The sequence below is a fragment of the Ranitomeya imitator genome, chromosome 5 (genome assembly GCF_032444005.1).
Source record: "Ranitomeya imitator isolate aRanImi1 chromosome 5, aRanImi1.pri, whole genome shotgun sequence".
NCBI classification, from domain to species: domain Eukaryota; kingdom Metazoa; phylum Chordata; class Amphibia; order Anura; family Dendrobatidae; genus Ranitomeya; species Ranitomeya imitator.
In genome coordinates, this window is record NC_091286.1 from 493,794,300 (window position 1) to 493,821,954 (window position 27,655).

The window sequence follows — 27,655 nt, forward strand, 5'->3', positions numbered from 1 at the left end:
AGTGTCGGACCCCGGCTAATCAGACACTGATAACCTAGTCGGATAGGTCATCAATGCCAAAATAGTAGCATTCTCTTTAAATGAGAAACCCCCTTTAACAATTCCATTACATTTAGAAGGGAAAGTGAAGTAAAATTCACATTCTCAATGTGAGGAGATCTCGGTGCCATAACAACAGAGGAACGTGAGACCTGGGCTACGAAGCTCCACATTCATGTGAGGTGTTTTCAGAGTCTCTTGCAGTAATCTGTCCTGCAAACACCTGGAGAACGTCTTGTGCTCATCCGCTCCTCAAAAGCTGTCAGCACAGGAGAAATGGAAAGATCTAAACAGCTTAACCACCAGTTATTTTAATATTTGGCAGTTGGAGGGAAAACACACAAGAGCTTAGTGTACAGTAATCCAAGTTCAGAGGGAATATGTACGAGCGCACGTTTAGATGGTTCAGAATGAAATTGGACACATGTTAAATCCTCCTCTCAGAGACGCAGCAGCGGGAAGCTTTGAAGCAAGTCTATTGTGTCAGCATTTCTGCCCCTTCCCCACCGGTGGCATCGTGAGAAATGTGAAGATCTTCTAGCATCTCTGCCAGGCTGATTCTGGGCGCTCCCTCCTCATCAGTGTCACTCTCCACTGCAATGCTAGCATCTGAAAGAAGAAAAGCCAGCGTGAGCTCAGAGACCGCGCCGGCCAAAAAGTGCCGGGGAAGCACATCATGCAGGTTGTGCGGGACCTGAAGCGATCGCTGTACTTCTCACACAGAAAAGCAAGAATCTCACATGTGGGCAAACAGTTCACAACCAACGCATTTCAGATAGAAGATATATGCTGTATATATGCTGTAATATCTATATAGGTGTACAAGCAAGAAAAGGAGAGAGACTTAGGTCATGTGCACACGTTCAGGATTTCTCGCAGAAAATTCCTGAGAAAACTGGGCATTTTCAGCAAGAAATCCGCAAGAAATCTGCATGCTTTTTTGCCGCGTTTTTGATGCGTTTTTTTCCGGACATTTCCCAATGCATTTTGTAGTGGGAAATCCGCAAACAAAAAAAACAAAATTAATGAACATGCTGCGTTTTTTACCACGATGCGTTTTTTTCGCGGAAAAAAACGCATCATGTGCACAAAACATGCGGAATTCATTCTAAATGATGGGATGCTTATTGTATATGGGTTTTTTGCAGTTTTATAGCCTTTTTATCGGGGAAAAAAAACACGAAAAAACAGCAACGTGTACACACAGCCTTACAACTGTGCGCCTGTATATGTACATGTCTGCAGAGAAGAATTGATGCCGTTAAGCCGTTGTGAAGGCACCGGGTGGTCACCAAACTGAACCAGAGAGATGTAAATCCGGTCATTCGCTTTACATTGTGTTCATTGATAAGAATAAACTATTAATACTTCTAATATTTTATAGCACTGTGACTTTGCAGCATTTCCCTCACACCTGCCTAAATATTTGCCCAAAACGGTACATATTTGTACCCACATCACAGCCGCGACTTTGTAGGCGGCTCCTACTGGCGAAATTCTATGTAGATGGGAGGAGCCAGACAGGGATCCTGCCTCCTCATCTACATAGAATCTCACCAGTAGCAGCCGCCATCTCCTCTCAGTAATGGAGTCTGTCCTCAGCGAATACAGATTTTACCTCACAAGTGAGAATGCTGAGAATCACTGATCAATTCTGACAGAAAGAAGCCGATTCCTCTGATAAGACATACTACAAAGTTACTTAAATTTCACATGCTCTATTGCTTTATGACAAAACTTAAAATGACGCTTACACTTTTAGGGGGATATACTAATATAAATGTGGCAGAGATCTGGCACAATATGCATCAAAACAACAAGTCTTGCATCACTTTATACATTTTAGGTATTGTTCAGCAGGAGGCATGGCATTGGGGAAATGTGTGGCTTTATGTGAGAAAGGGCTGTGGCTTTACAGGCAGCAACATTCACCAAAATGTGGTGCCCATTTCTGTAACAAAGTAAGACAAGCAATAAAAGGTGTAAGGGTATGTGCACACGTAGAATGGTCCACTGCGGATTTTTCCACAGCGGATTTGATAAATCCACAGGGCAAAAACACCGCGTTTTTTGTGCGGATTTACCGTGTTTTTTTGTGCGGATTCCACTGCGGTTTTACACCTGCGGTTTTCTATTATGGAGCAGGTGTAAAACCGCTGCGGATTCCGCACAAAGAATTGACATGCTGTGGAATGTAAACCGCTGCGTTTCCGCGTGTTTTTTTCCGCACCATGGGCACAGCGTTTTCGGTTTCCCATAGGTTTACATTGTACTGTAAACTCATGGGAAACTGCTGTGGACCCGCAGCTGTGGATTCGCAGCAAAATCCGCATCGTGTGCACAGAGCCTAAACGTAAACTATACTGTCTAACGATGGCCCAAATATATCAATGTGATTAGTGTGACTGTCTAGTTTCAAGATGGCTGTCAGATGAACAATGACGCGGCTGATAACTCGGCAGACATCTGCCATACACACAAGGGCTCACTCTGCCGATCGGTCCGGTGTTCTACCAGACTCTTTGGGCAGCGGCTTATCACAAGGAGAACAAAAGGAGCAGCGACAAAAGGATCTGTCTCTCCCTACATCATCTGTCAGGGGAGAGCTGGGAGGCTCCCATACACATTAGACAGCTCATCCTGAAGACAAAAGCAGGTTCAGCTAATGTGCATGTGGGCCTTAAGTGTGCTCTCCTAACATGCTCCATTATCTAATCTCCATTTCATGTAAAACGCAATATACCAAATTAGCAGTTTCAGAGAAAAAGCAGTTCCTTACTTTTATAAATATTAACATTTTTTCGCAAAATTTCATCTTCCTCTAGATCTTCAAGGAAATCTTGATATTGCCTGGTAAGAGAAAGGAAAAATAAAAACCATGTATGTAGACAATGAAACAGAATAATATGGCTCCAAAAATGTTCTAGTGCCAAATTCTTCGTATTTTTGGGATCAATCAATTATACGACATCCTTCAGTACTTTCCATAAAGGGCAGCCATTGTGCCGTATGCGACTGGGGGAGATTTATTGCGTCTTCACCACTCATCCATTAGTTTCACCTAATGGCAATAATATACATCCAAACATTCAAATAACGCTCTTCACAGGAGTCCAATAGTCTTATTGTGCTTCATTCAAGTAAATTCAGTTGTGTCACCCAACAAGTGAGGTATGGGACAGGGAATACAGATGAACGGCACATGGTCTATGGCTGTTTGACATGACCGATGTCCAAGGCCCCGGGGAAGCATCAAGTAGGAGATGAAACGGTGGAAGACCATGTGCTGTTCATTTTTGCCAAACTACGGTATGTGCTTCAATAAAATAAAAACCGCTGGGGGCGTTTCAGAGAAGAAACATAATGGAGACCGGAGCCAGGAAAGAGCAACTAGTTGAAGAAGCGGGTCCTCACTGGCTTCTCCCGACCTGCTCCACTAGACTGACCGGAGAGACCTGTCAATGTAGGCTACGTTCACACTAGCGTTGTGCGCCGCTGCGTCGGCGACGCACAACGCACGCAAAAACGCTGCGTTTTTCGACGCGTGCGTCGTTTTTTGACGAAAATCGGACGCAAGAAAAATGCAACTTGTTGCGTTTTCTTGGTCCGACGCTAGCGTCAAAAAAGACGCACGTGTCGGAAAACGCAACAAGCAAAAACGCATGCGTCCCCCATGTTAAACACAGGGGCGCATGACGCGTGCGTCGCCGCTGCGTCGCCCGACGCTAGCGCGACGCACACTAGCCGAACGCTAGTGTGAACGTAGCCTAACTGAGCGGGCAGGAAAAAGCTGGTGGGGGAGATTACTCTGAAACTAGTCACCTCGTCAGGCAGCATGAATCAGCCAACAGGTTCACTTACATGTGTGCTATCAGACCAGGGACTGTGATATGCAAACACAGAAAGCGGCATCTACCTTGTAGGTTTTTGGTTTTGGAGGCAGAGGTTTAAACAAAATGAGGATATGCATGGACATGGATAACGGAGGACATTATATGCTTTTATCAGATTTTTCCACCAAGAAATACGGAAGCAGAGGTCAGCAGACATTTAGCCAAAAGAAAACTTATGTTGAGCAATTAAGCCTTGTGCATAATTGGCATCCCAATTTGGTCAACCAGGTTGAGGTCAAACTTCTGGTTGGGTTAGCCATACTTCCTATTAGAAAACCATTTTATATATTCTTCAATGTCCACAGGGTGCATAGTCAACACAAATATCAATCTGGCACATGATCCAGTGTAGGCAGGATGAGGTACCGGGTCTCGGAGCAGGACCAAACAATGGAGCAAGCACCCATCCCTCCAAGTATTCTCTGTGTGGATGTGGAGGTAATCTCAACAGGAAAGACAGGTGTCAGAGAACCCCAATCTGGGGCAGCAGGTCCTAGAGAGGAGATCTGCATCTGGAATACATTTATGGCATATCATGTAGATATGCCATATGTGCCTAAAGGTACTGTCACACTAAGCGACGCTGCAGCGATACCGACAACGATGTCGATCGCTGCAGCGTCGCTGTTTGGTCGCTGGAGAGCTGTCACACAGACAGCTCTCCAGCGACCAACGATCCCAAAGTCCCCGGGTAAAGAGGGTAAACATCGGGTTACTAAGCGCAGGGCCGCGCTTAGTAACCCGATGTTTACCCTGGTTACCGTTGTAAATGTAAAAAAACAAACACTACATACTTACATTCCCGGTGTCTGGTCATGTCCCTCGCCTTCAGCTTCCCGCACTGACTGAGCGCCGGCCATAAAGTACAGCGGTGACGTCACCGCTGTGCTGTGCTTTACGGCTGGCCGGCGCTCACCAGTCAGTGCGGGAAGCCGACGGCGAGGGGACAGACACCGGAATGTAAGTATGTAGTGTTTGTTTTTTCACATTTACAACAGTAACCAGGGTAAACATCGGGTTACTAAGTGTGGCCCTGCGCTTAGTAACCCGATGTTTACCCTGGTTACCAGTGAAGACATTGCTGGATCGGTGTCACACACGCCGATCCAGCGATGTCAGCGGGAGATCCAGCGACAAAATGAAGTGCTGGACTTTCCATAGCGACCAACGATCTCCCAGCAGGGGCCTGATCGTTGGTCGCTGTCACACAACGATTTTTTTAACGATATCGTTCCTACGTCACAAAAAGCAACGATATCGTTAACGATATCGTTATGTGTGACGGTACCTTAAGATGGGAATACCCCTTTAACTAAAACATCTGATATACACACACAAAAAAAGACATACATATATTCCCAGACCAAAACATTTCCTGCGCAAAATGCTAGTCTTCACAAGGGATTTGAAAGGCAAAGTTTCTCTGATGTTGACAACACCTCTGTGTCCTTCAGAGATGACATTTCCCGTACTTTGGACTCCTCCAGCCAATAAGTTAGAGAATTGATAGGACACTGAATCCTAAACTGAATTTAGAAGTGATGAGCGCCGTCACATTCATCTGCCAAACGGACACAAAATAGACCCATTGATGTAAAACCTGCAGAGCCTGCACGGTGATTCGACCTACAGACCTTTCATCATCTGTGTCCATGCCTTCCTTTTCTCTTTCTAGCTCTTTCAGCTTCCAGTTTCTCCGCCGCTGACGTCTAGAACGGTCATAACCCTTCTTAATTAAAACCTGAACGAAAGATCAAAAGAAATATATACGTCAAAGGCGATTTGAAGACCTTCTCTCAGCACATGGCAATTAAACTAACTCTTGGCAGGTTACAGAGCACCACCACTATCTGCTTTACTATAGCTCCTGGAATAATAACTCATTTTGCAAACAAAGAAAAAAAGGAAAAAAAAAAAATCAGAAAATAAAGTGCTTCATACCTAAAAAGTGCATTAGTAAGATAAATATAGATTATAGATAAAAAGGGGCCAAAATTGTGGGCAAGGGTTCCAGGCAATGATGTGCGCCACTCTTAAAATCGAACTAGCTCAGCCAAATGGTAGGTAGGTGAGTGGCAGCACCTCCTCCTTTATGCAAGAGGAAGCGGCTGGACCGGTCTGGTCGCAATCTCCCATCTGCAGATTAAGTGGAGCATCCCTTTAAGACGTATTCTTACTAAAAAGTACCAATAGATGGAATCCTACCACTCCTCATCCTGCAGACTAAGGTCGCATGTGAGAAATGGGGAAAAGCCGGCCGTCACAGCTTTCCCAATAGGATCGAGCTTCGGTCTGAACCCGTTTACTTCACGCTTTGCACAGTTATTAGGCAAGTGAGTATTTTGATCAGATCATTTTTTTTAATGATTTTTTTAATGATTTTCTAACTCCAAACTGTATAAAGCTGAATGCTGATTGGATGAAGCAGATCAGCTGATGTGCATTTGTGTAAAGAGGGAGGGTGTAAGGATACAACATGATTATGTGCAATCAATAGTGTGCAAAATTATTAGGCAGCTTTTCTCAAGCAAAATGGGCCCCCCAAAAAATTAACTGACTCTGAAAAGTCACAAATTGTTACAGAGGGATGCAGCACTCCTGAATTTGCTAAGATATTGGGATGTGATCACAGAATCATCAAAAGTTTTGCTGCAAATAGTCATCAGGGTCGCAAAAAAACATGTTGAGAAAAATAGTCTGAACATTAGCTGCAAAAGCTTAGAGAAGAATCACCCGTGAAGCAACTATCGGGCCGTCATATTCCAGAACTGCAGCCTCCCCGGAGAGCCCAGGCTGGTGCTGCCCAAAAAGCTGAAGACCCTGACAGACTATGGACGGACGGCGCATGACTTACTGAAAACGAAGGCGGCTAATATTGGTCACTGGGACTAAGCGAGGTTTTGGGTGGCAGATTGCTCCCTAATGGCAGATAATTGGTCCATCTAAAAGCAGCATTACTCGCTCTGTCCATCCTGGGGGGCTACATACAGGTGCTAGTGCTGCAATGTACGTCAGCAGATGTACAGGCCACGACACGTATATAGCAGCCATAGTCCTGCAGCAGAGGATATGGGCACAGTGTCAGCGGCCAGCTCTCCTACAGACGTCCATTTCTAACCCAAGAGTGCCATCTAGGGGACATGAAGAGACTTACCACGTCGGGTACATGATGAGGATTCATCTTGTTAATAAACTCATCATTCAGATTACAGTTTGCCAAATCAAACCTGAAACAGAAAACATAAGAGAGTCCTCAGCCATGTCTGGTAACTGGCAGGATTATTGCAGTTTCGGGGTCTTTTTTTTTCTGCAGTTTGAATATTGCTAATCAGAGAGCAGCGGAGCTGGGATGACTGGGAGGTGTGTGTAATTTACCAGTACACCCACACACTCTCCAGAGGGAAGAGCATCTCCCAGCACTCCAGAGAACGGTGACAGTACTGGAGCACAAACTGTCCGAAAATAAAACAGGAAGATATCTGTGTGTGCATATGTATACGAGTGTGTAATATATATAATACACACACGTACATACATAATGCTGTGCATACGTGCTGTGCATAAACCCCCATTTAAAAGTAACTTATGAATAGCTCACTGAACACAAGAATAATTACCATCATTTGGGCAAGACTGTTTCATAGAACATTTTTTAACCCATAATATAACAATAAAGGTTAATAATATAACTTTCATAACAAAAACTTCAGTTTTACTCAACTTAGTGGATGCAAAAAAGTACACCCCACATAAAAAAAAACTACTACAATAACGATTTTGTATGACCTCCATGATTTTTTAAAGGGAACCTGTCAGCAGGATTGTGCTACGTAAATTACACACAGTGTCAGGTTGGCGCCGTTATACTGATTACAATGATATCTCGGTGGATGAAATCCATCTTGTTGTTGTTGATTAATCTTTATTTTCAGCTTTCAGTTAATGATATTCTCGTGCTCCGGGGCGGCCTGTGGGGGGGTCTTCATGTGGGGCTCTGATTAGTTATTCATCAGTATGGCTTCTGACAGGTCACTGATCCCTCACTGACCCCCACAGGCGCCCCGGAGCACTAAAATATCATTAACTGAAAGCTGAAAACAAAGATTAAACAACAACCACAAGACAGATTTCATCAACCAGGGGATCATTAATCAGTATAACAGCGCCGACCTGACAAGTGTCTGTAGGTTACTGTGCACAATCCTGCTGACAGGTTCCCTTTAACGAACAAATTAAATTGGACTCAGACAAATTGGCCAATTTGTGTGCTAAGTACCTTTACTATCTAACACGTTTCCTACAGCAGTAATGCAGTTGCCATTTCATATATTTATTGTGTACATACTATAGCGTGTCAGAGCACAGCTTTAATTTGTTCATTATATAGCATGGCTCTCTTAGCTTGCACCTGTTCACACTTGTCTTTTTCTGTTTACAAGTGCCAGTTTTTTTATATTTGTGATGCTCCATGATTTTTCAGGGCAGCACCAAGTCTTCTAGGCATAGAATGAACAAGTTGGCGACATGATCCAACATCTGTATTTTCCCATTCTTCAAGAACGACCTCTTTAGAGCCTGGATGCCCCCAGAACAGTCTATGGCCTGCTCCTGTTTCTATTTTCCAACATAATCTGCCAGATAATGTATTTAGAAAAGCCATTCTTCTGCAGGCTCCTGTCCATAAACGTTCTTCTACAATTGAAGCCACATGAGCTGTAAGGCGAAGGACTGTAGCTGTGTGCCCCGATGCAAGAGTCCATAATGGACCTCGCCTGATCTATGACAAAGTGCCGCAATAATCTTTTACCATTCTAAGCAATCATGAGATCGTTCTTGATCTTTCCAGTTGTAGCGGCCCTTATCCATAGGAACCAGCAACATCCAAACTTATTTTTGTAATAAAAGGACTGTTTAAACATGAAACAACAACCTGATTTATGTCCAATTTTTAACAATGTTTTTACTTTTATATCGTAATCTGTATTAAAAATAGCCGATTAACTTTAATTTATAGTAAAGATAGTGATATGGAGAAAAACAATTGCCAAAAAAAAAAATGCACTAATGCATTAAGTGCAGTAATGGCAATGCCTGGTGTCCTTATAGTACTAAACAAGGCTTCGCACAGCTAATACCGTGCTTCCACGGATCTGGAGCCTTAATGGCTTTATGGTTACTGGTTATCTAACTTACTAAATAGCACTTTGGAACAAGCAGAACATACAAGTCAAGGCAGAGTCAAGAAATTCCCATTTTTTGGGAGGATGTAGAGAGGAGAATAATCATTAATGAAGCACTCCTCCTCCCATCAAACTTTTTATCCTCCTTATATATTGCAGTCATCATATTATACAGCACTCTGTACTTATGAGGGGCGTTCATTAAAGATTTCTTCTGACCCACTTCTATTTATCACAGGACACTGAAACTGCCCAAGTGTAATGATATAAGTTTCTATAGGTTACGTGTTAATATGCAACTCAAAACTGATAACGGTCTTGATTTTACAGGTGCTGAAGTAGTGTGAGGTTTGATAATGGACCCAGTGGACTACAGAGCAATCATCAAGTTCCTTTACTTAAAAGGCCGCACATCAAAGGAGACGTTCGATGAGATGAAAGAGGTTTATGGTGATGATTCCTCATTGTGTGAGAACGGGCATCGTCAATCCACATGTGGTTGGACTTCGGTGCAAACAGCTCCAATTTCAAGGCGACCCCACTCTGCTATTGATGAACACACCATCCAGCAAGTGAAGGTCACCATTCCGGAAAATTGCTGAGCAACTATTCGCCACCTAGCCCTAAATGTCAAGATTAGTGTGCGGTCTGTGGAAAAAATCATCCAAGACCATCTTCACATGCATAAGATATCTGATCGTTGGGTTCCCCGGCTGCTCACACCTTTCCAGAAACAGGAATGAGTCAAATGCTCTCGGGCTCTATTGATGATGTGCCATGGAAACCAGAAGGAGACAACAGACTGATCACACAGGATGAAAGCTGGGTCCATCACTATGATCCTGAGACTAAAGTCCGGTGGATGCAATGGAAGCATCATGACTCACCGCCTCCAAAGAAGGCACATGCCCAACCCTCGGCAGGCAAGGTCATGTTCACAGTATTTTTTGACCAGCACGGAGTAGTATTGATGGATTTCCTAGCAAAGGGTACCAGGATCACTGGGGAATACTATGCTTCACTGCTGCGGAAATTGCGGGAGGCCATCAAAACCAAGACGTGGCATGTTCAACAAAGGTGTCCGCCTTCGGCAAGAAAATGCACCAGCTCATAACTCACATGTTCCCCAAATGGAAGCATGCTCATGTGGTTTTGAAATTCTACTGCATCCCCTTATTCACCCAACCTCGCACCATCGGACTTCCACCTCTTTCCAAAAATGAAGTTATTTTTGAAGGTCAAGCATTTTCCAAATGATGAGACTCTGATTTTTAAAGTCACAAAGTGGCTTTTCAAGCAACCTGTCGACTTCTAAAAGCAAGGTGTTTACAGTTGCTTAAAGAGATAGGAGAAGTGTATGTCTCTAGGTGGCACCTACTGTATGTAGAGAAGGACTAATAACTGTGCCAAGTTTCATCGCACTCAGTTCACAGGAAGTGGTTCAGCTAATTCTTCTCTTTTCCATTAGGTCTATGACATCACATGATTAAAAACTGATTTGCTAAATCTGTGTAAGCTCTATGTAAAAAAGGTCAATTTTTCCTCTATGAGTCATCAGTCACTGCAAAAGTCCCTGACAGGATGAGGAGGGAGCAGCTGGGTCAGGAAGTGAAGAGGGGAATAATAAATGCAGGGACAAGAGACATCATGTTTCTACATACAGCAGAGAGAAAAGAAGAATTAACTGGGTAGAAAGGCAAAATGAGCAATTGTAAGTACAACGTGCCATATAATATGATTGCAATCTATTAAGAGGATAAAAAATTTGATGGGAGGAGGAGTGCTTCCAGTATTCCAAACATTTAGCTGAACACTAGACATTTCCCTTTTAACAATTTATTAATAATGTTGTCACCTGAGAAACGTTTATCCAGTGTTTTGCTAAGCTGCCAACACATATATGATGACGGTGTCATCATTTATATGTATATGTCAGACAAATACTCAGCCCTATTTTGTCCCATGGCATCAGGTATGTTCAGGTCTACAGCGAGCTACCCGGAGGTCTTTACTGTACATACTGAGAATGACTTACCCCTGCACCAGGTCTCCTGGATTCAGCAGATGCCCCAGATGAGTGCGGCAGTGGTATTGCTGACTTGTGTTCATCTCCGATGTTTTCTGCACCCAAACCTCAGCAAGTGTGTGCTGGGAAAGAGAAAAACAATCATACAAAGCGCCCACTCCAAAAAGTCTAGAAATTGTATTATAAGCTAAAACTGCAAGTGGGGTACTATTGGGTTATAAGAACAAGAACTCAATATAACATCTTGAGAACGCCACCCTGATCCCCTGTTCAGAGCATCGCACAAACTGCAGTGCCGGGAGAGGGGGCCGCGCACACACCGGCTCTCGCCATTCACCGGTATGGGAAAACTGAAAACAGCTGAGCAAGAGCTCCACGGCCTGTAGGCAGCCGATAACCAGAACGTGAAGAATTGTGCCATTTTTTTTTAGTACACAAAAACTGGAATTTCATCACTTTACACACGAAAAAAATCGAAGTAAAAGATTTAGGGTATGTTCACACGTTCAGGATTTCCATCCTTTTTTTTTCAGGACAGTTTTTTTAAAAAACTGCAGCTCTTGGCAGAAAACGCAGGTCCTTTTTTTGGTCCTTTTTTGATGCGTTTTTTGATGCGTTTTTTTATCCTTTTTTTATGCAGTTTTCTATGCAGAGACTGTGTGTTTCCTAGGAAGCTTTTTAGGGCTAAAATGGCTGAAAATACCCTAACCCTACCCCTAACCCTAACCCTACCCCTAACCCTACCCCTAACCCTACCCCTAAGCCTACCCCTAAGCCTACCCCTAACCCTACCCCTATTCTAACCTTAGTGAAAAAAAAAAAAAAAAATTCTTAATTTTTTTATTGTCCCTACCAATGGGGGTGACAAAGTGGGGGGGGGTGTCATTTACTATTTTTTTATTTTGATCACTGAGATATAACCTATCTCAGTGATCAAAATGCACTTTGGAGCGAATCTGCCGGCCGGCAGATTCGGCGGGCGCACTGCGCATGCGCCCGCCATTTTGCAAGATGGCGGCGCCCAGGGAGAAGACGGCCGGACGGACACCGGGACGCCGGGTAAGTATAAGGGGGGGAGATTAGGGCACGGGGGGGGGGCATCGGAGCACTGGGGGGGGGCATCGGAGCACGGGGGGGCGGGATCGGAGCACGGGGGGGCAGCCACACTCCGCCCACGCACTTCCGCCCGCTCCCCCGCACTTCCTGCTGCAGCGGTTCTGCACATCAAATCGCAGTAAAACCCGCAGATATATTTTTGATCTGCGGGTTTTACTGCGATTTTGACCTCACAATGGAGGTCTATGGGTGCAGAACCGCTGCGGTTCAGGAAAAAGAAGTGACATGCTCCTTTTTTGCCGCAGCTATTCTGCGCGGCTTTTTAAACGAAATTCCGGATCATGTGCACAGCAGTGACTGTTTTCCATAGGGTTACATTGTTATGTACCCTGCATGGAAAACAGCTGCGGAACCGCAGCGGCAAAACCGCTGCGGTTCCGCAGTAAAAAACGCACTGTGTGAACATGGCCTAATTGAATCTAGCTAGAAGAAAGCAAATTAATTAAATTCATACACTTTGCACTTCTAGACACTTATTCTGCTAGATTTAGTTTACAGATAGGTCTTGCCTACTTCTGCTGTCACCAGGCTTATGTTGCTCGCTCTGAGGACAGCAAGGAATATTAGCAGAGGCCCAGGTAATCGGCTACATCGCTAGGGTTCTGGTACTCCTGAGAAGCAGGCGCTCTTTCCATCTGGCGACTGAGGGTCTCCCTACCTCCAGCTCTTCCCCTACAACGTGCATAGGCAGACTAGCGGCCATCAGCACAAGTAGATGGGGGCAGCCATACAGCATGATTATTTAGGACGTGGCAATGCATAATTATAATGGAGAGGAATCTTGTGTCACAGCAAATAAGTAAAAAAAGAAAAAGTAATATGGCAGCATAATCTAATCTACTGGAAGTGATTCTGTGATATACAGAGAAATAAACATGGTGATCAATTCCATTTAATGGGGCGCTAGGGCTACGTTCTCACACAGTTCTTCGAGGAGCTGATCGGCAACAAAAACCTCCTTAAAAACGCTTGGAAAACTGGAGTTATGCTTTTTTTTTCCTGAAATTTTTTTTTTTTTTTAACCCCTTTCTGCCATTAGACGTACTATTGCGTCCATGTGGGGTGGGCTTTACTTCCCAAGGACGCAATAGTACGTCATATGCGATCGGCAGCGCTCACGGGGGGAGCGCCGCCGGGTGTCAGCTGTTTATCGCAGCTGACATCCGGCACTATGTGCCAGGAGCGGTCACGGACCGCCCCCGGCACATTAACCCCCGGCACACCGCGATCAAAGATGATCGCGATGTGCCGGCGGTACAGGGAAGCACCGCGCAGGGAGGGGGCTCCCTGCGGGCTTCCCTGAGCCCCCCGCAGCAACGCGATGTGATCGCGTTGCTGCGAGGGTCTCACCTCCCTCCCTGCTCCCTCCAGCCCCGGATCCAAGATGGCCGCGGATCCGGGTCCTGCAGGGAGGGAGGTGGCTTCACAGAGCCTGCTCAGAGCAGGCACTGTGAAGGCTGCAGCGCTGCATGTCAGATCAGTGATCTGACAGAGTGCTGTGCAAACTGTCAGATCACTGATCTGTGATGTCCCCCCCTGGGACAAAGTAAAAAAGTAAAAAAAAAAAATTTCAAATGTGTAAAAAAAAAAAAAAAAAAATATTCCAAAATAATGAAAAAAAAAAAAAAAATATTATTCCCATAAATACATTTCTTTATCTAAATAAAAAAAAAAAAAAACAATAAAAGTACACATATTTAGTATCGCCGCGTCCGTAACGACCCGACCTATAAAACTGGCCCACTAGTTAACCCCTTCAGTAAACACCGTAAGAAAAAAAAACGAGGCAAAAAACAACGCTTTATTATCATACCGCCGAACAAAAAGTGGAATAACACGCGATCAAAAAGACAGATATAACTAACCATGGTACCGCTGAAAACGTCATCTTGTCCCGCAAAAAACGAGCCGCCATACAGCATCATCAGCAAAAAAATAAAAAAGTTATAGTCCTGAGAATAAAGTGATGCAAAAATAATTATTTTTTCTATAAAATAGTTTTTATCGTATAAAAGCGCCAAAACATAAAAAAATGATATAAATGAGGTGTCGCTGTAATCGTACTGACCCGAAGAATAAAACTGCTTCATCAATTTTACCAAACGCGGAACGGTATAAACGCCTCCCCCAAAAGAAATTCATGAATAGCTGGTTTTTGGTCATTCTGCCTCACAAAAATCGGAATAAAAAGCGATCAAAAAATGTCACGTGCCCGAAAATGTTACCAATAAAAACATCAACTCGTCCCGCAAAAAACAAGACCTCACATGACTCTGTGGACCAAAATATAGAAAAATTATAGCTCTCAAAATGTGGTAACGCAAAAAATATTTTTTGCAATAAAAAGCGTCTTTCAGTGTGTGACGGCTGCCAATCATAAAAATCCGCTAAAAAACCCGCTATAAAAGTAAATCAAACCCCCCTTCATCACCCCCTTAGTTAGGGAAAAATTAAAAAAATGTATTTATTTCCATTTTCCCATTAGGGCTAGGGTTAGAGTTAGGGCTAGGGTTAGGGCTAGGGTTAGGGTTAGGGTTAGGGCTAGGGTTAGGGCTAGGGTTAGGGCTAGGGCTAGGGTTAGGGCTAGGGCTAGGGTTAGGGCTAGGGCTAGGGTTAGGATTAGGGCTAGGGTTAGGGCTAGGGCTACAGTTTGGGTTGGGGCTAAAGTTATAGTTCGGGTTTAGATTACATTTACGGTTGGGAATAGGGTTGGGTTTAGGGTTAGGGGTGTGTCAGGGTTAGAGGTGTGGTTAGGGTTACTGTTGGGATTAGGGTTAGGGATGTGTTTGGATTAGGGTTTCAGTTATAATTGGGGGGTTTCCACTGTTTAGGCACATCAGGGGCTCTCCAAACGCGACATGGCGTCCGATCTCAATTCCAGCCAATTCTGCGTTGAAAAAGTAAAACAGTGCTTCTTCCCTTCCGAGCTCTCCCGTGTGCCCAAACAGGGGTTTACCCCAACATATGGGGTATCAGCGTACTCAGGACAAATAGGACAACAACTTTTGGGGTCCAATTTCTCCTGCTACCCTTGGGAAAATACAAAACTCGGGGCTAAAACATATTTTTTGTGGGAAAAAAAAGATTTTTAATTTTCACGGCTCTGCGTTACAAACTGTAGTGAAACACTTGGGGGTTTAAAGCTATCACAACACATCTAGATGAGTTCCTTAGGGGGTCTAGTTTCCAAAATGGTGTCACTTGTGGGAGGTTTCTACTGTTTAGGTACATTAGGGGCTCTGCAAATGCAATGTGACACCTGCAGACCATTCCATCTAAGTCCTCATTCCAAATGGAGCTCCTTCCCTTCCAAGCCCTCCCATGCGCCCAAACAGTGGTTCCCCCCCACATATGGGGTATCAGCGCACTCAGGACAAATTGGACAACAAATTGTGGGGTCGAATTTCTCCTGTTACCCTCGGGAAAATACAAAACTGGGGGCTAAAAAATAATTTTTGTGGGAAAAAATTTTTGTTTTATTTTTACGGCTCTCCATTATAAACTTCTGTGAAGCCCTTGGTGGGTCAAAGCGCTCAGCACACATCTAGATAAGTTCCTAAGGGGGTCTACTTTCCAAAATGGTGTCACTTGTGGGGGGTTTCTACTGTTTAGGTACATTAGGGGCTCTGCAAACGCAATGCGACACCTGCAGACCATTCCATCTAAGTCTGCATTCAAATGGCACTCCTTCCCTTCTGAGCCCTCCCATGTGCCCAAACAGTGGTTCCCCCCACATATGGTGTATCATCGCACTCAGGACAAATTGGGCAACACATTTTGGGGTCCAATTTCTCCTGTTACCCTCAGGAAAATACAAAACTGGGGGCTAAAAAAATAATTTTTGTGGGAAAAAAATTTTGTTTTATTTTTACGGCTCTGCATTATAAACTTCTGTGAAGCACTTGGTGGGTCAAAGTGCTCACCACACCTCTAGATAAGTTCCTTAGGGGGTCTACTTTCCAAAATGGTGTCACTTGTGGGGGGTTTCAATGTTTAGGCACATCAGTGGCTCTTCAAACGCAACATGAGGTCCCATCTCAATTCCTGTCAATTTTGCATTGAAAAGTCAAACGGCGCTCCTTCCCTTCCGAGCTCTCCCATCCGCCCAAACAGTGGTTTACCCCCACATATGGGCTATCAGCGTACTCAGGACAAATTGTACAATAACTTTTGGGGTCCAATTTCTTCTCTTACCCTTGGGAAAATAAAAAATTGGGGGCGAAAAGATAATTTTTGTGAAAAAATATGATTTTTTATTTTTAAGGTTCTACATTATAAACTTCTGTGAAGCACTTGTTGGGTCAAAGTGCTCACCACACCTCTAGATAAGTTCCTTAGGGGGTCTACTTTCCAAAATGGTGTCACTTGTGGGGGGTTTCAATGTTTAGCCACGTCAGGGGCTCTCCAAACGAAACATGGCGTCCCATCTCAATTCCAGTCAATTTTGCATTGAAAAGTCAAATGGCACTCCTTCGCTTCCGAGCTCTGCCATGCGCCCAAACAGTGGTTTACCCCCACATGTGGGGTATTGGCATACTCAGGACAAATTGTACAACAATGTTTGGGGTCCATTTTCTCCTGTTACCCTTGGTAAAATAAAACAAATTGGAGCTGAATTAAATTTTTTGTGAAAAAAAGTTAAATGTTCATTTTTATTTAAACATTCAAAAAATTCCTGTGAAGCACCAGAAGGGTTAATAAACTTCTTGAATATGGTTTTGAGCACCTTGAGGGGTGTAGTTTTTAGAATGGTGTCACACTTGGGTATTTTCTATCATATAGACCCCTCAAAATGACTTCAAATGAGATGTGGTCCCTAAAATAAAATGGTGTTGTAGAAATGAGAAATTGCTGGTCAACTTTTAACCCTTATAACTCCCTAACAAAAAAAAATTTTGTTTCCAAAATTGTGCTGATGTAAAGTAGACATGTGGGAAATGTTACTTATTAAGTATTTTGTGTGACATATCTCTGTGATTTAATTGCATAAAAATTCAAAGTTGGAAAATTGCGAAATTTTCATAGTTTTCGCCAAATTTCCGTTTTTTTCACAAATAAACGCAGGTACTATCAAATAATTTTTACCATTGTCATGAAGTACAATATGTCACGAGAAAACAATGTCAGAATCACCAGGATCCATTGAAGCGTTCCAGAGTTATAACCTCATAAAGGGACAGTGGTCAGAAATTGTAAAAATTGGCCCGGTCATTAACGTGCAAACCACCCTTCGGGGTAAAGGGGTTAAATGGCAGATTGACAAAAAAATAAAATAAAATTACATGTCAAATTAACATGCTGGGGAAAAAAAACAATACTCCGGGAAATAAACTTCCCCAAAAGTCTTCAAAAAAGGAAAAAAACTGCTAAAAAGAAAACTCTTTAGGAAAGAAAAAAAACTTGTTTGTGAAAGCCTTAAAGTACTCCATGTGTCCATAACCCAAGGGGTGTTTTGGGAAGGAGTAATTTAGGCAATTCAGATTTATCCAGCTGCACAAAACAAAAGCCACCATGTCCTGATGTGCAGGAGACCATTCTGCAGTCAGTAGTGGATAGGAAGTTACTAGTGCAGGATAGAAAAACTATGTGATGAAAACGTCAGAAAGAACTGACCCACCAGAGAGGTGAATGCTTTTGGTCGGGTTTCCAGCAGTTCTCTCCTCATTTTATTATCTTAGGGCCTAAATTCTCCATGGAATATGGCCGTATGGAGGGAATGTAGAACATACCTTGTTTGATCTGACTCCAGCACCTGCTCCTTGTTTCCGGTCTCTGACAAGGTCTACGTCCATGACAATGAACTCCTCCAGCTGCTTGGGATGAAACAAGCTGTGAAAGGGATGCCGCCAATATGTGTTCCCATCCACTTCAGCAACTACGGGGGTGGTGGGGGAAGGAGTAAAAAAAAAAAAAAGTCACATCTTTCATCATAAATAAATCACAGATCATAATTTCACATAGAAAATCAGAAAAGTGGTTCCTGGTGCAGGTCGAAAAGGCATGACATGTATAATCAGGGGTGTCAAACTGCATTCCTCGAGGGCTGCAAACAGGTCATATTTTCAGGATTTCCTTGTACTGCACAGGTGATAATTTAATCACCAACTCATTATTTGTGTAGGTGATTAAATTATCACCTGTGCAGTACAAGGAAATCCTGAAAACATGACCTGTTTGCAGCCCTCGAGGAATGCAGTTTGACAGCCCTGTGCATAATCATACATGTAATGGTGAAATATTGCAGCCATGAGTAGGTGCATATGTCCTGGGGCAGATTAAGAAAGGCAGCATTTATATCTATGCACAGTCTTTACTGTGAAGCTGAAATATGCCTTCAACATGGACAAAAAAGAAACATAAAAAAAGGGAGGAAAAAGCATCAACGTGTCCTGGTGTTGCTTGCGGACATCGACACGACCCTGGCCATGAGCCAGTGGTCAGTGTTAGCGTCTCCACCAGACGGACTATTATGCTTTCCAATAACCCCATACTCAATTTCTATAGGTTTATACTAATCTGATATTTTTACTGCAATAACTGTAGATTACAGACTTGGTGGATGTGACAGACATAAGTTGTAGTATATGGTTGCAGCAGGAGTCTATGCAGGCCACAGGCAGTGCCACCGCCATCTTTACTGTTCTCTCAGGTTTGGTGTGCCTGTATGCTATTAAAGATTATTTAAAAAAATTAAAATACTCCAGTCCACTAATATTGCAGAATTAGCATCTACTAGATTTTATTAAATCCTGCTAAAAAGTATGTATGTGGGGGGGCGTGGCTTAACTGCTGATGGAGTAGGTCACACAGAGTGGGAGCTCCGTGTCCAGGAATCCTAAAGCGGCTCTTATCTACCTCTCCGGCGCCCTTCTGCTCCTCCTCGATCTTGATTCCGGTCCCTGGTACGGTGGTGAGTGTATGGGGAAATCCAAAACACGCTCCCGTGACCCCACCAGGAGAATTCCTGACTTCTTTGCGGCCTCCTCACAGCTACCGCCGGAGTCCAAGATGGCGCCGCCCTCCCCCAGATCTTCCCGCTCTTCACAACGCAACGCTCAGGCGTCGCAATCGAGCGCTGCAGCGTCGCATTCAAGCGGAGCAGCGTCGCATTTAGGCGGAGAGGCGTTGCATTCAAGTGGTACAGCGTCTGATTCGGCTGATGGCCCGGTGACTGCTTCTCTCCTCAAGGGTTTGCTGGGAGACCTTAGAACCTCCATCCAGGAAGATATACGCACTATGCTGGCTGAACTGAGAGGGGAGGTGGTTGAGCTGGGTAACCGCACTGACCGTTTGGAACGCAAAATGGCGGAGCTGGTCTCTTCTCATAATGAACTTTGGGACGCTCATGAGACCCTGCAAATCATGGCCACTAAAACCCATGCTAAAGCCTTGGACCTGGAAGATAGGTCCAGGAGAAACAACGTCAAACTGAGAGGCATTGAGGAATCTGTCCTGGCGGCGGATTTGAAGATATTTCTGCAGGAATTTATGGCCGCAGCTCTCCCGCAGTTGGCCCCAAAGGACATTATAATTGACCGCATGCACAGGATCCCTAAACCGTCTGGCCTGGGGCCCTCCATCCCGAGAGATGTCCTGGCACGCATACACTTCTTCGAGATGAAGGAGGATTTTCTCCAGGCCCTAAGGAAGGGTCCAGCTCTTCCTGAAAGATTTGCAAGCATCTCCGTCTTTCCAGATCTCTCCCCGGGCACGTTGGCTCTACGGAGGGCCTTTGCCCCCTACACTACCATCCTCAGAGAGAAAGGCATCCTGTACCGCTGGGGGTTTCCTACCAAGCTCCTCATCCGTAAAGATGGATCAATCACCACCTGCCTGACTCCGTCACACGCAGCTACTGCTTTCACCAAATGGGGATTCTCAACTCCGGACTCTCCGACCGCCGTGACCCTTCCTAAGCGTGGAGCTGGTGGAGGTCTCAGGGCCCGCATCACACCGGACTGGGAGGTGGCCTGAGCCCACTGCAACTTTGGTTCCTGGCCATTTTCCCGCACGGATTCATTTGGTTTTCTTTTTTCTTTTTTTAAGCTGCGTTGGTTCCTCTCTCGAGAGTATCCGCAGCATTTGTTTGCCCCATAGGTGAATTGTTTTCCTGATTCTCACCTCTTGGACTCAGGGTATCCCTGATGGACCTCGATCCACTGGTTGACTTGTTGTATGTCTTGTTTGCTCCCCTTTTTCCCCTTCTCTCCTTCTGGTCCCCCCTTACTTACTTTTTTGCCACAAGTACTAGACTCTTTTACACAGGTTATTGGTGTCCTGAAGTTTGCAAAACTGTTTACATGTTCTCATTATGAGTATATCGCTGTATTCAATTAATGTTAATGGTCTCAATTCGCCGGGCAAGAGGTCTGTGGTATGGCGTCAGTTGGGTAAATCCCGTCACGACATTCTGTGTCTTCAGGAAACACACCTACTGGAATGTGATAATCTCAGAATGCAGTCAGGCTTATACCCGCATCAATTTTTTGCCAACGGCCCGTCAAAAAAGGCGGGAGTAGCCATTTTTTTCAGTAGGTCCAACGCCTTCCAGCTGGTTCGCTCCATAGCGGATCCGTTGGGTAGGTTTATTGTGGTCCTATGCCTCATTAATAACGCCCCCTATACCATCGCCTCGATCTACGCCCCCAATGTAGGGCAGCTTAGGTTCCTGGAGGGGGTCTTTGAAACTTTGCGTGATATCCAACATGGTCATAAACTGATTGCTGGTGATTTCAATGCTCCAATGTTTAGGGACTTGGACTGCTCTGCCTCTTCCCTGTCAAGATGCGAAGCAGGTCCTCTGACTAACTCTTTTAACCTGCATGATATCTGGAGATATTTGCATTGCGGCGAGAGAGACTACACGTTCCTGTCTCCCAGGCACGGTTCCTATAGCAGGATTGATTTTGTGCTGGTAAATGACGTGGCTCTCCCTCACTGCATTTCAGCAGATATAGGCAGTATCACATGGTCAGACCATGCCCCGGTGTCCCTTACACTGAGAGATCCCTTGGCTATTAGACCCCCCTTGCACTGGCGTCTCAACCCCCATCTCCTCGCTGACCATTCCAACTCTCGGTGTATTGAGGAGGCTTTGGGGGAATTTTTCACCTCCAATGATACTCCTGACATAGGCGACGACACCCTTTGGTTTGCCCACAAGGCGGTAATTAGGGGTCACTTTATTAAACTGGCGGCAAGAGCCAAAAGAAAGTATAATGCAGCTCTCCAGTCTTCCCTAGATGAATTAAGGCGCCTGGAGTCCGCGCACAAATTATCTCCTACCCCGGCGCTTCTCTCCGACCTCTCCAAAGCACGCATGCATGTTCGCAATTTGCTTCTCCATAAGGCTGAGAGGGCCCTGAGGAAAACTAGGGCTAAATTTTACACAATGGGCGATCGAGCGGGTGCTGTTCTGGCCAGACGTGTTAGGAAGAGAGAGGCTCAATCCAAGATTCCATTTTTGCTCAAGCCTGACGGCTCCCGGGTGTATAATCCGATTCATATCGCGGAGGAATTTGCATCTTATTACTCCTCGCTCTATGACCTCGGGTCTGACCTAGGGATTCCTCAGCCTTCGCAGGAGTCAATTTTGGCGTTCTTGGAGAAGGTTGATCTCCCCTCGGTCACCCAGGAACAGCTCTCCTTCCTAAACTCTCCCATTGTTGAGTCTGAACTCTCGCAGATTGTCAGAGAGGCCAACAAGGGTTCTTCCCCGGGGCCTGATGGTTTTTCTTTTCTCTACTATGCTCAGTTCTTCCCTGCCCTCTCCCCCTACCTCTTGCGCCTTTTTAATAATTGGCTGTCGACGGGCAGTATTAGGGCTGAGGGGTTGGAGGCATCCATAGCGACTCTCCCCAAACAAGGGAAACCCCCAACATCCCCGGGGAACTTTCGTCCGATAGCACTTTTAAACTGCGACGTTAAGATTTATGCAAAAATCTGGGCCAACAGACTGTTCTCGGTTCTCCCTGGTCTCATCCACCCCGACCAAGTTGGGTTTGTTCCTGGCAGACAGACCAGGGATGGCACCAGATAGATCTTTTGGATGTGGTCGAGAGGGGGAGCCTTCCCAGTGTATTTCTCTCGCTTGATGCCGAAAAGGCGTTCGACAGGGTACACTGGAGTTCCATTGAACTCACGCTGGAAAAATTTGGGCTCACCGGGCAAATTAGTAGAGCGGTTATGGCATTATACTCCAATCCCTGCGCGTCGGTTCGTTCGGCAGGATTTAGATCTCGGACATTTTCTATTCGGAATGGCACTCGTCAGGGCTGCCCCCTCTCGCCTATCATTTTTGCTCTGGTCATGGAGCCTTTGGCTTCCATGGTCAGACAGAGTGCGGATATTGAGGGAATCCGGGTGGGGGGAACCGAACACAAAATTGGCCTCTATGCCGACGACGTGGTCCTGACTTGTGCCTCACCGTTAGCATCGCTGAACGCGATTACCTCTATTTTAACTGAGTTTTCGGCGGTTTCATATTATAAACTTAATCTGACCAAATCCACAATTTTCCCCCTTTTTCTCCCGGCCCCCCTTCAAATCCAAATTCAATCCCAATACGAGTTCATTTGGGCTCCCCTGGGCTTTACGTACTTAGGCATCAGGATAACTAGGCTGGATAATATAGTTCGTGTAAATTGTGAGGAAACTCTTGCGGAAGTCAGGAAGAGCATGAATCATCTGTCGGGTGCACTGCTCTCCTGGATGGCCCGCATACAAACGGCGAAAATGCTATTCCTACCCAAAATAATGTATCTCTTCCGATGCCTCCCCCTTTTTATCCCTTCGAAGTTTATTTCAGCTTTTCAATCTCTTATAGATCGGTTTATTTGGAATGGGAAACCTCACAGGATTAAGCGTCGGATTATGTCACTACCGTATTCTATGGGTGGGTTGGGCGCGCCTGCAGTGCTTTCATACTATAGGGCGGCGATCCTTGAGCCCCTTAAAATATGGTGGGAGGGGAACTCATGTTTACCCTGGTTTCTGATTGAATCTTATTTTGCCCCCAAAAACTCGCTTAGATTGCTCTTGGAGTTTCAGCTGCTTAAGGTACCTCTAGTTGGCCCTTGTCTCCGTTCTATTAGGAATGCTTCTAAATTGTGGGCGCTACTCAGCACTTCCCATCTAATATTTATGTTTGACTATGTTTCTTTGCAGGCTTTGGAGTATGCTATCGGGCACATTTCTCTTTCCTCCTGGACGGACCGCGGGGTGCTCCGGGTGGCAGACCTTTTCGGCTCAAATGGCCTTCTGTCGTTTGAGGACCTCTCAGGGAGATTCTCTCTTACTGGGTCTGACTTCTATCAATACCTGCAGCTCCGTAGCTTTCTCAGGTCACGTCGGTCATTCGGAGTGCCCCCGCCTCTGACAGAGGACCCGGCTCATAGATATTTCAGACCGGCCACCATATTGCCCCATGGCATCTCCATAATCTATAAAGCTCTCATCTCCTATGGTTCTGCTGACAAGCTCCCTTTCATGACCGCCTGGGAGTCCTCGCTGGGTTTCGAGGCCTCCCTGGAGGACTGGCAATTTGCTATGGTGCACCCTTCCAGGTTCTCCACATGTCTTGGCCACTTGGAGCAGGTGAAAAAAATTCAACTGCATTGGTACTTTACCCCTGTCCGCCTGGCGAAGGTTTTCCCGTCTTCCTCCCCTCTGTGTTGGAAGAAGTGCGGCGCCTTGGGGTCCTCCTCTCATGTATGGTGGTCGTGCCCGCAGATCCGGGTTTTCTGGCGTGAGGTGGAGGCTTTGATTGTCGATCTGACACGTCTCCCCCTTGCGCTGAGTGGTCAACTAGCTGTCCTGGGTATTTCCCTCATGGGTCTCCCTTCCCCTCTCAGGCCCATAATTTCAAATATCCTAGTTGCCGCTAGACAATGTATAGCGAAACATTGGAAATCCTCGGGTCTTCCCTCCAGAGCCGAACTGATCGCCAGAATTGACTTACACTTCTGCTATGAGGTTATCATGGCACAGGATCTATCGAGGAGAACTAGGGTCCTCTCGTGGTGGGATCCCTGGGTGTCCTCGGCACATATATCTCAGTCTGCTCTTGCCCTCATTTAAATCGTTTGCTTCTCAAGTTTTGACACTGTATCTGTGTGTATTATACTGTTCATATTGTGGTCTTTAACTTGGGCGCTGGTCCTTTTTTCCCACATCCCCCTCCCCCCCCCCTGTTTACCCTTGTCTCCCTCCCCCTCTGAAGTTTACTGATGTGTTGTTTAACATGCAAAATTTCAATAAATATCTATTGGTTAAAAAAAAAAAAAAGTATGTATGTGTTCTTGTCTGAAGGTAGCGGTCTGGAGAAATCCACCACACATCCTTCCCTCTCTCTTTATTCCAGCCCCACAATGATCTATCTGATCAGCGTAGGGCAGGAGAGGAAGCTACATGACTGCGCATCACTGGAACTGCACGTCTGCAGTAGTTGAAGGTCCTTTCGGGTCATGGGACCAGTCATAAGCCTGAAAGGACCTTTAACAGCTGGTAGTGTGTACACAGTGTGTGTTTGTTTTGTTGGATGTTGTAGCTGAGGTGTGTACACGCATGTAGCAAATGTGTGTGTGCTGGTCCAAGAATGCGCATGTGCCACAGGGCCAAGCGTGCGTGTACTGTTAATGTAGCAAGTTGTGTATATGTGTACATATTTTGTATGTGCTGTAAAGCTCTATGTAGATTTCACACATGCTGCAGAGAAATGCTAAACATAGATTTATTACATCACTTTTCTACACTAGTATATTCAAATTAGTGATATTGACCCCTCCCCTTCTAAATTTTCCTTGAGGTATAATTAGTAAGAAATGTGTTTATTTTCTGCAACACAAAACCACCCTATATACGACCATTGCCTAGGGTTGTCACTCACTTTACCGTTAGAAATCGCGGAGCAGATACTTTCACACAAGCGGTGACACATACTTACTTTGCAGAGTATTGGGGTCAATGAGGTGAACAGCGCTTGTGACCCGAACACACACACAGATCTGACTCATGTTCCCCAGGCTCTGCGCCAACTTTGGAGACAGACAGACCACATTGTCCTGGGAAATAAGGAGAAGAGTCATGAAGATGTCAACCAAACGGATGAAGTGAGATGATTCATACAAAGACCAGGTAAGGCTACTAATTCTGTACATACAACACACCTTAACCAGAATCTTAGTGGCAATGTCCGGTGGGGAACATTTGTGCGCTGACAAAAATAACACGCAAATTGATTACACTCAAAAGAAATTAAATTATATATCTAAACTTGTTTCATACATCCATTTTTCATGATGTTTTGACACGTTTCACAATACAACGGCTGCAGTCTGGTTGAGATAATTCATTTTCAAATACCCCATTGGCGAATTCGGAATTAGTAGATGTGGGGCCTCCATACAGGACCCTCACATATCAACCAGACTGGCCCTGAAAAGGGTCTTTGAATCAGGAGGACGTGACTAGTTCACGCATGACATACCTCCTCTGCCCTGTGTTAGGGCTGGAACTGAACACTTTGGGGTCGATTCATCAAGACTAGCATAGAGCCCGCTGGAGTAAGAGGTGTGCACATCTATCAACTGCAGTGTGCCACCACAAGAAATGTACGCCAGTCGTGGCCTGGAACACTAGTCTCATCAGTCACACCAATAGCACCGAGAACGAGGGACAACACAGACAGTTTCTCAAACTAACCTTGCATACTGGAACAATTTCCACAGAAAAGGTGCTCTTGTAATTGTAGGAGTTCGAATGGATATCATGGGAAATGAGCCGCTGGGAAGCTTTTGACCTAAGAGCAAAGAATTTTTAGTTTTCGTGTGATGGCCACACCATAAATGAATTGTCCTGTTACTTGTAAAAAAACAAGGTCCATTGTATAAAGCACCTCACAGGCCATCAATTCCCCCCAACAGCTATTATAGCCTCCGGTGGTGGTCTCCATGTAAACAGAGTACAGAGAAGAACAACACAGCTCCATACAATGTTTATTGACCCCGGTCGCCTACTGCAGGCTCCGCGGCCGTCCCAAAAAGTCTGGCACTGCTATCATTCTGCCATCACAGGGCCAGAACAACAAGAATGAACAATGCAACCTACTAGACATAGGGAGAATATGGAGCTTGTGCTAATTCTTAATATATAGCTGGTGTTTGAAAGGTTAACACATTCTCATTGGAGAAAAAAATGAATGAAACATCTATATGAAGATGCCCACAAACTGCTTGGGAATTTTAGTTCCACGCCGCCCACAGAGGACATTCATCTGGGTGGAGCGTGTTCGATTCTGCATTGCTGTTATAAAACATCACTGAATAGTAGAGGTGTTACACGCGATCAAGCAGGTGCAAGAGCGGGGTCGGCTGCCAAACACAGACAGACTGCCCATAGAAAAGGCAGCGTGTTAGGGTATGTTTCCATGGTCAGTAAACGCTGTGGGATTGACGCTGCGTTCATCTCATCCTGAGATCTCGGAAGACAAGATCGCTTTGCCGAGATCTCAATCTGAGCATGCGCCACCTCCGGCGACCATTTTCCCGGAGGCCACAGCATCGAGGCAATGGAAGTACACGGGCTCCGGGCTTTCGCAAAATGTTGCTGGAGCCCCCCGCACCACCGAGCACAGTCAAGTCTGTTGCACAGGTATGGGATTTCCCGGAGACCACCGCATCGCAGCAATGGATGTGTGGGGGCTCCGGGCTTTAACAAAATGTCGGCAGAGCCCCCACACCACCGAGCACCGCTGAACCTGCCGCACCAGTCTGGGTCACATCATTACCAGACCACCAAACACCCCCTGTGACTCTGCTCCACCAGCGCTTCTGATCCCCCCAGGGTAAGCTGAATTCAGGGCTGTAAGACGGACCCCCATTTGACGCATTAATTATTTTTTTTTCCATTTTCCTTCTGAAAATTTGGGGTGTGTCTTATGGTCTGATGTGTCTTTTAGTCCGAAAAATACTGTATTTCTTTTACTTTCCTACCGAGAATAGATAAATATATTACAAAAATAGAAAATACCATAACATAAAAATTGGCCCAAAGTATCATGGGAAAAAATATGCAACAATTATTTGAGTATCCGATTGAGGGGAAAAAAAAAATGTAGTTCTTTAAACCGCTTGTATGAAAAAGCATGAAAATGTGCTTGGTCAGAAAATAGGGTTAAATGCTCCGATCCTGAACTGGTTAATTCTCAACACATGGGCCGTATTGTGCGTTTCAGAAATATATCATGTGGTATGATGAGAGACAATCCTCAACTCGGAGGTATCACTTTAATTTATACAGGACCCTATAATGGCGCTTTGATGTATAATCTACACCACACAAAGCGCGGCACAAATATAAAACAGACGCAGCAGGAAGGCCCGAGATCATCCATGTGCCAGCAC

At 45.1% G+C, this 27,655-nt stretch overlaps 1 protein-coding gene across 1 annotated transcript in view; it reads right to left on the reverse strand.

Moving 5' to 3' along the window:
- Positions 1-334: 334 nt before the first annotated feature.
- NMD3 (NMD3 ribosome export adaptor) overlaps positions 335-27,655 on the reverse strand; it is a 63,775-nt gene continuing 36,454 nt past the window's right edge. Inside the window, exons 9-16 of the mRNA XM_069727405.1 lie at positions 25,956-26,052; positions 25,198-25,315; positions 17,984-18,129; positions 11,148-11,260; positions 7,087-7,159; positions 5,567-5,673; positions 2,819-2,889; positions 335-648 (exon numbers count right to left, since the gene is read on the reverse strand). Coding sequence (XP_069583506.1) covers positions 515-648; positions 2,819-2,889; positions 5,567-5,673; positions 7,087-7,159; positions 11,148-11,260; positions 17,984-18,129; positions 25,198-25,315; positions 25,956-26,052 — 859 coding nt within the window. The 3' untranslated portion in view covers positions 335-514. The remainder of the gene's footprint in view (positions 649-2,818; positions 2,890-5,566; positions 5,674-7,086; positions 7,160-11,147; positions 11,261-17,983; positions 18,130-25,197; positions 25,316-25,955; positions 26,053-27,655) is intronic.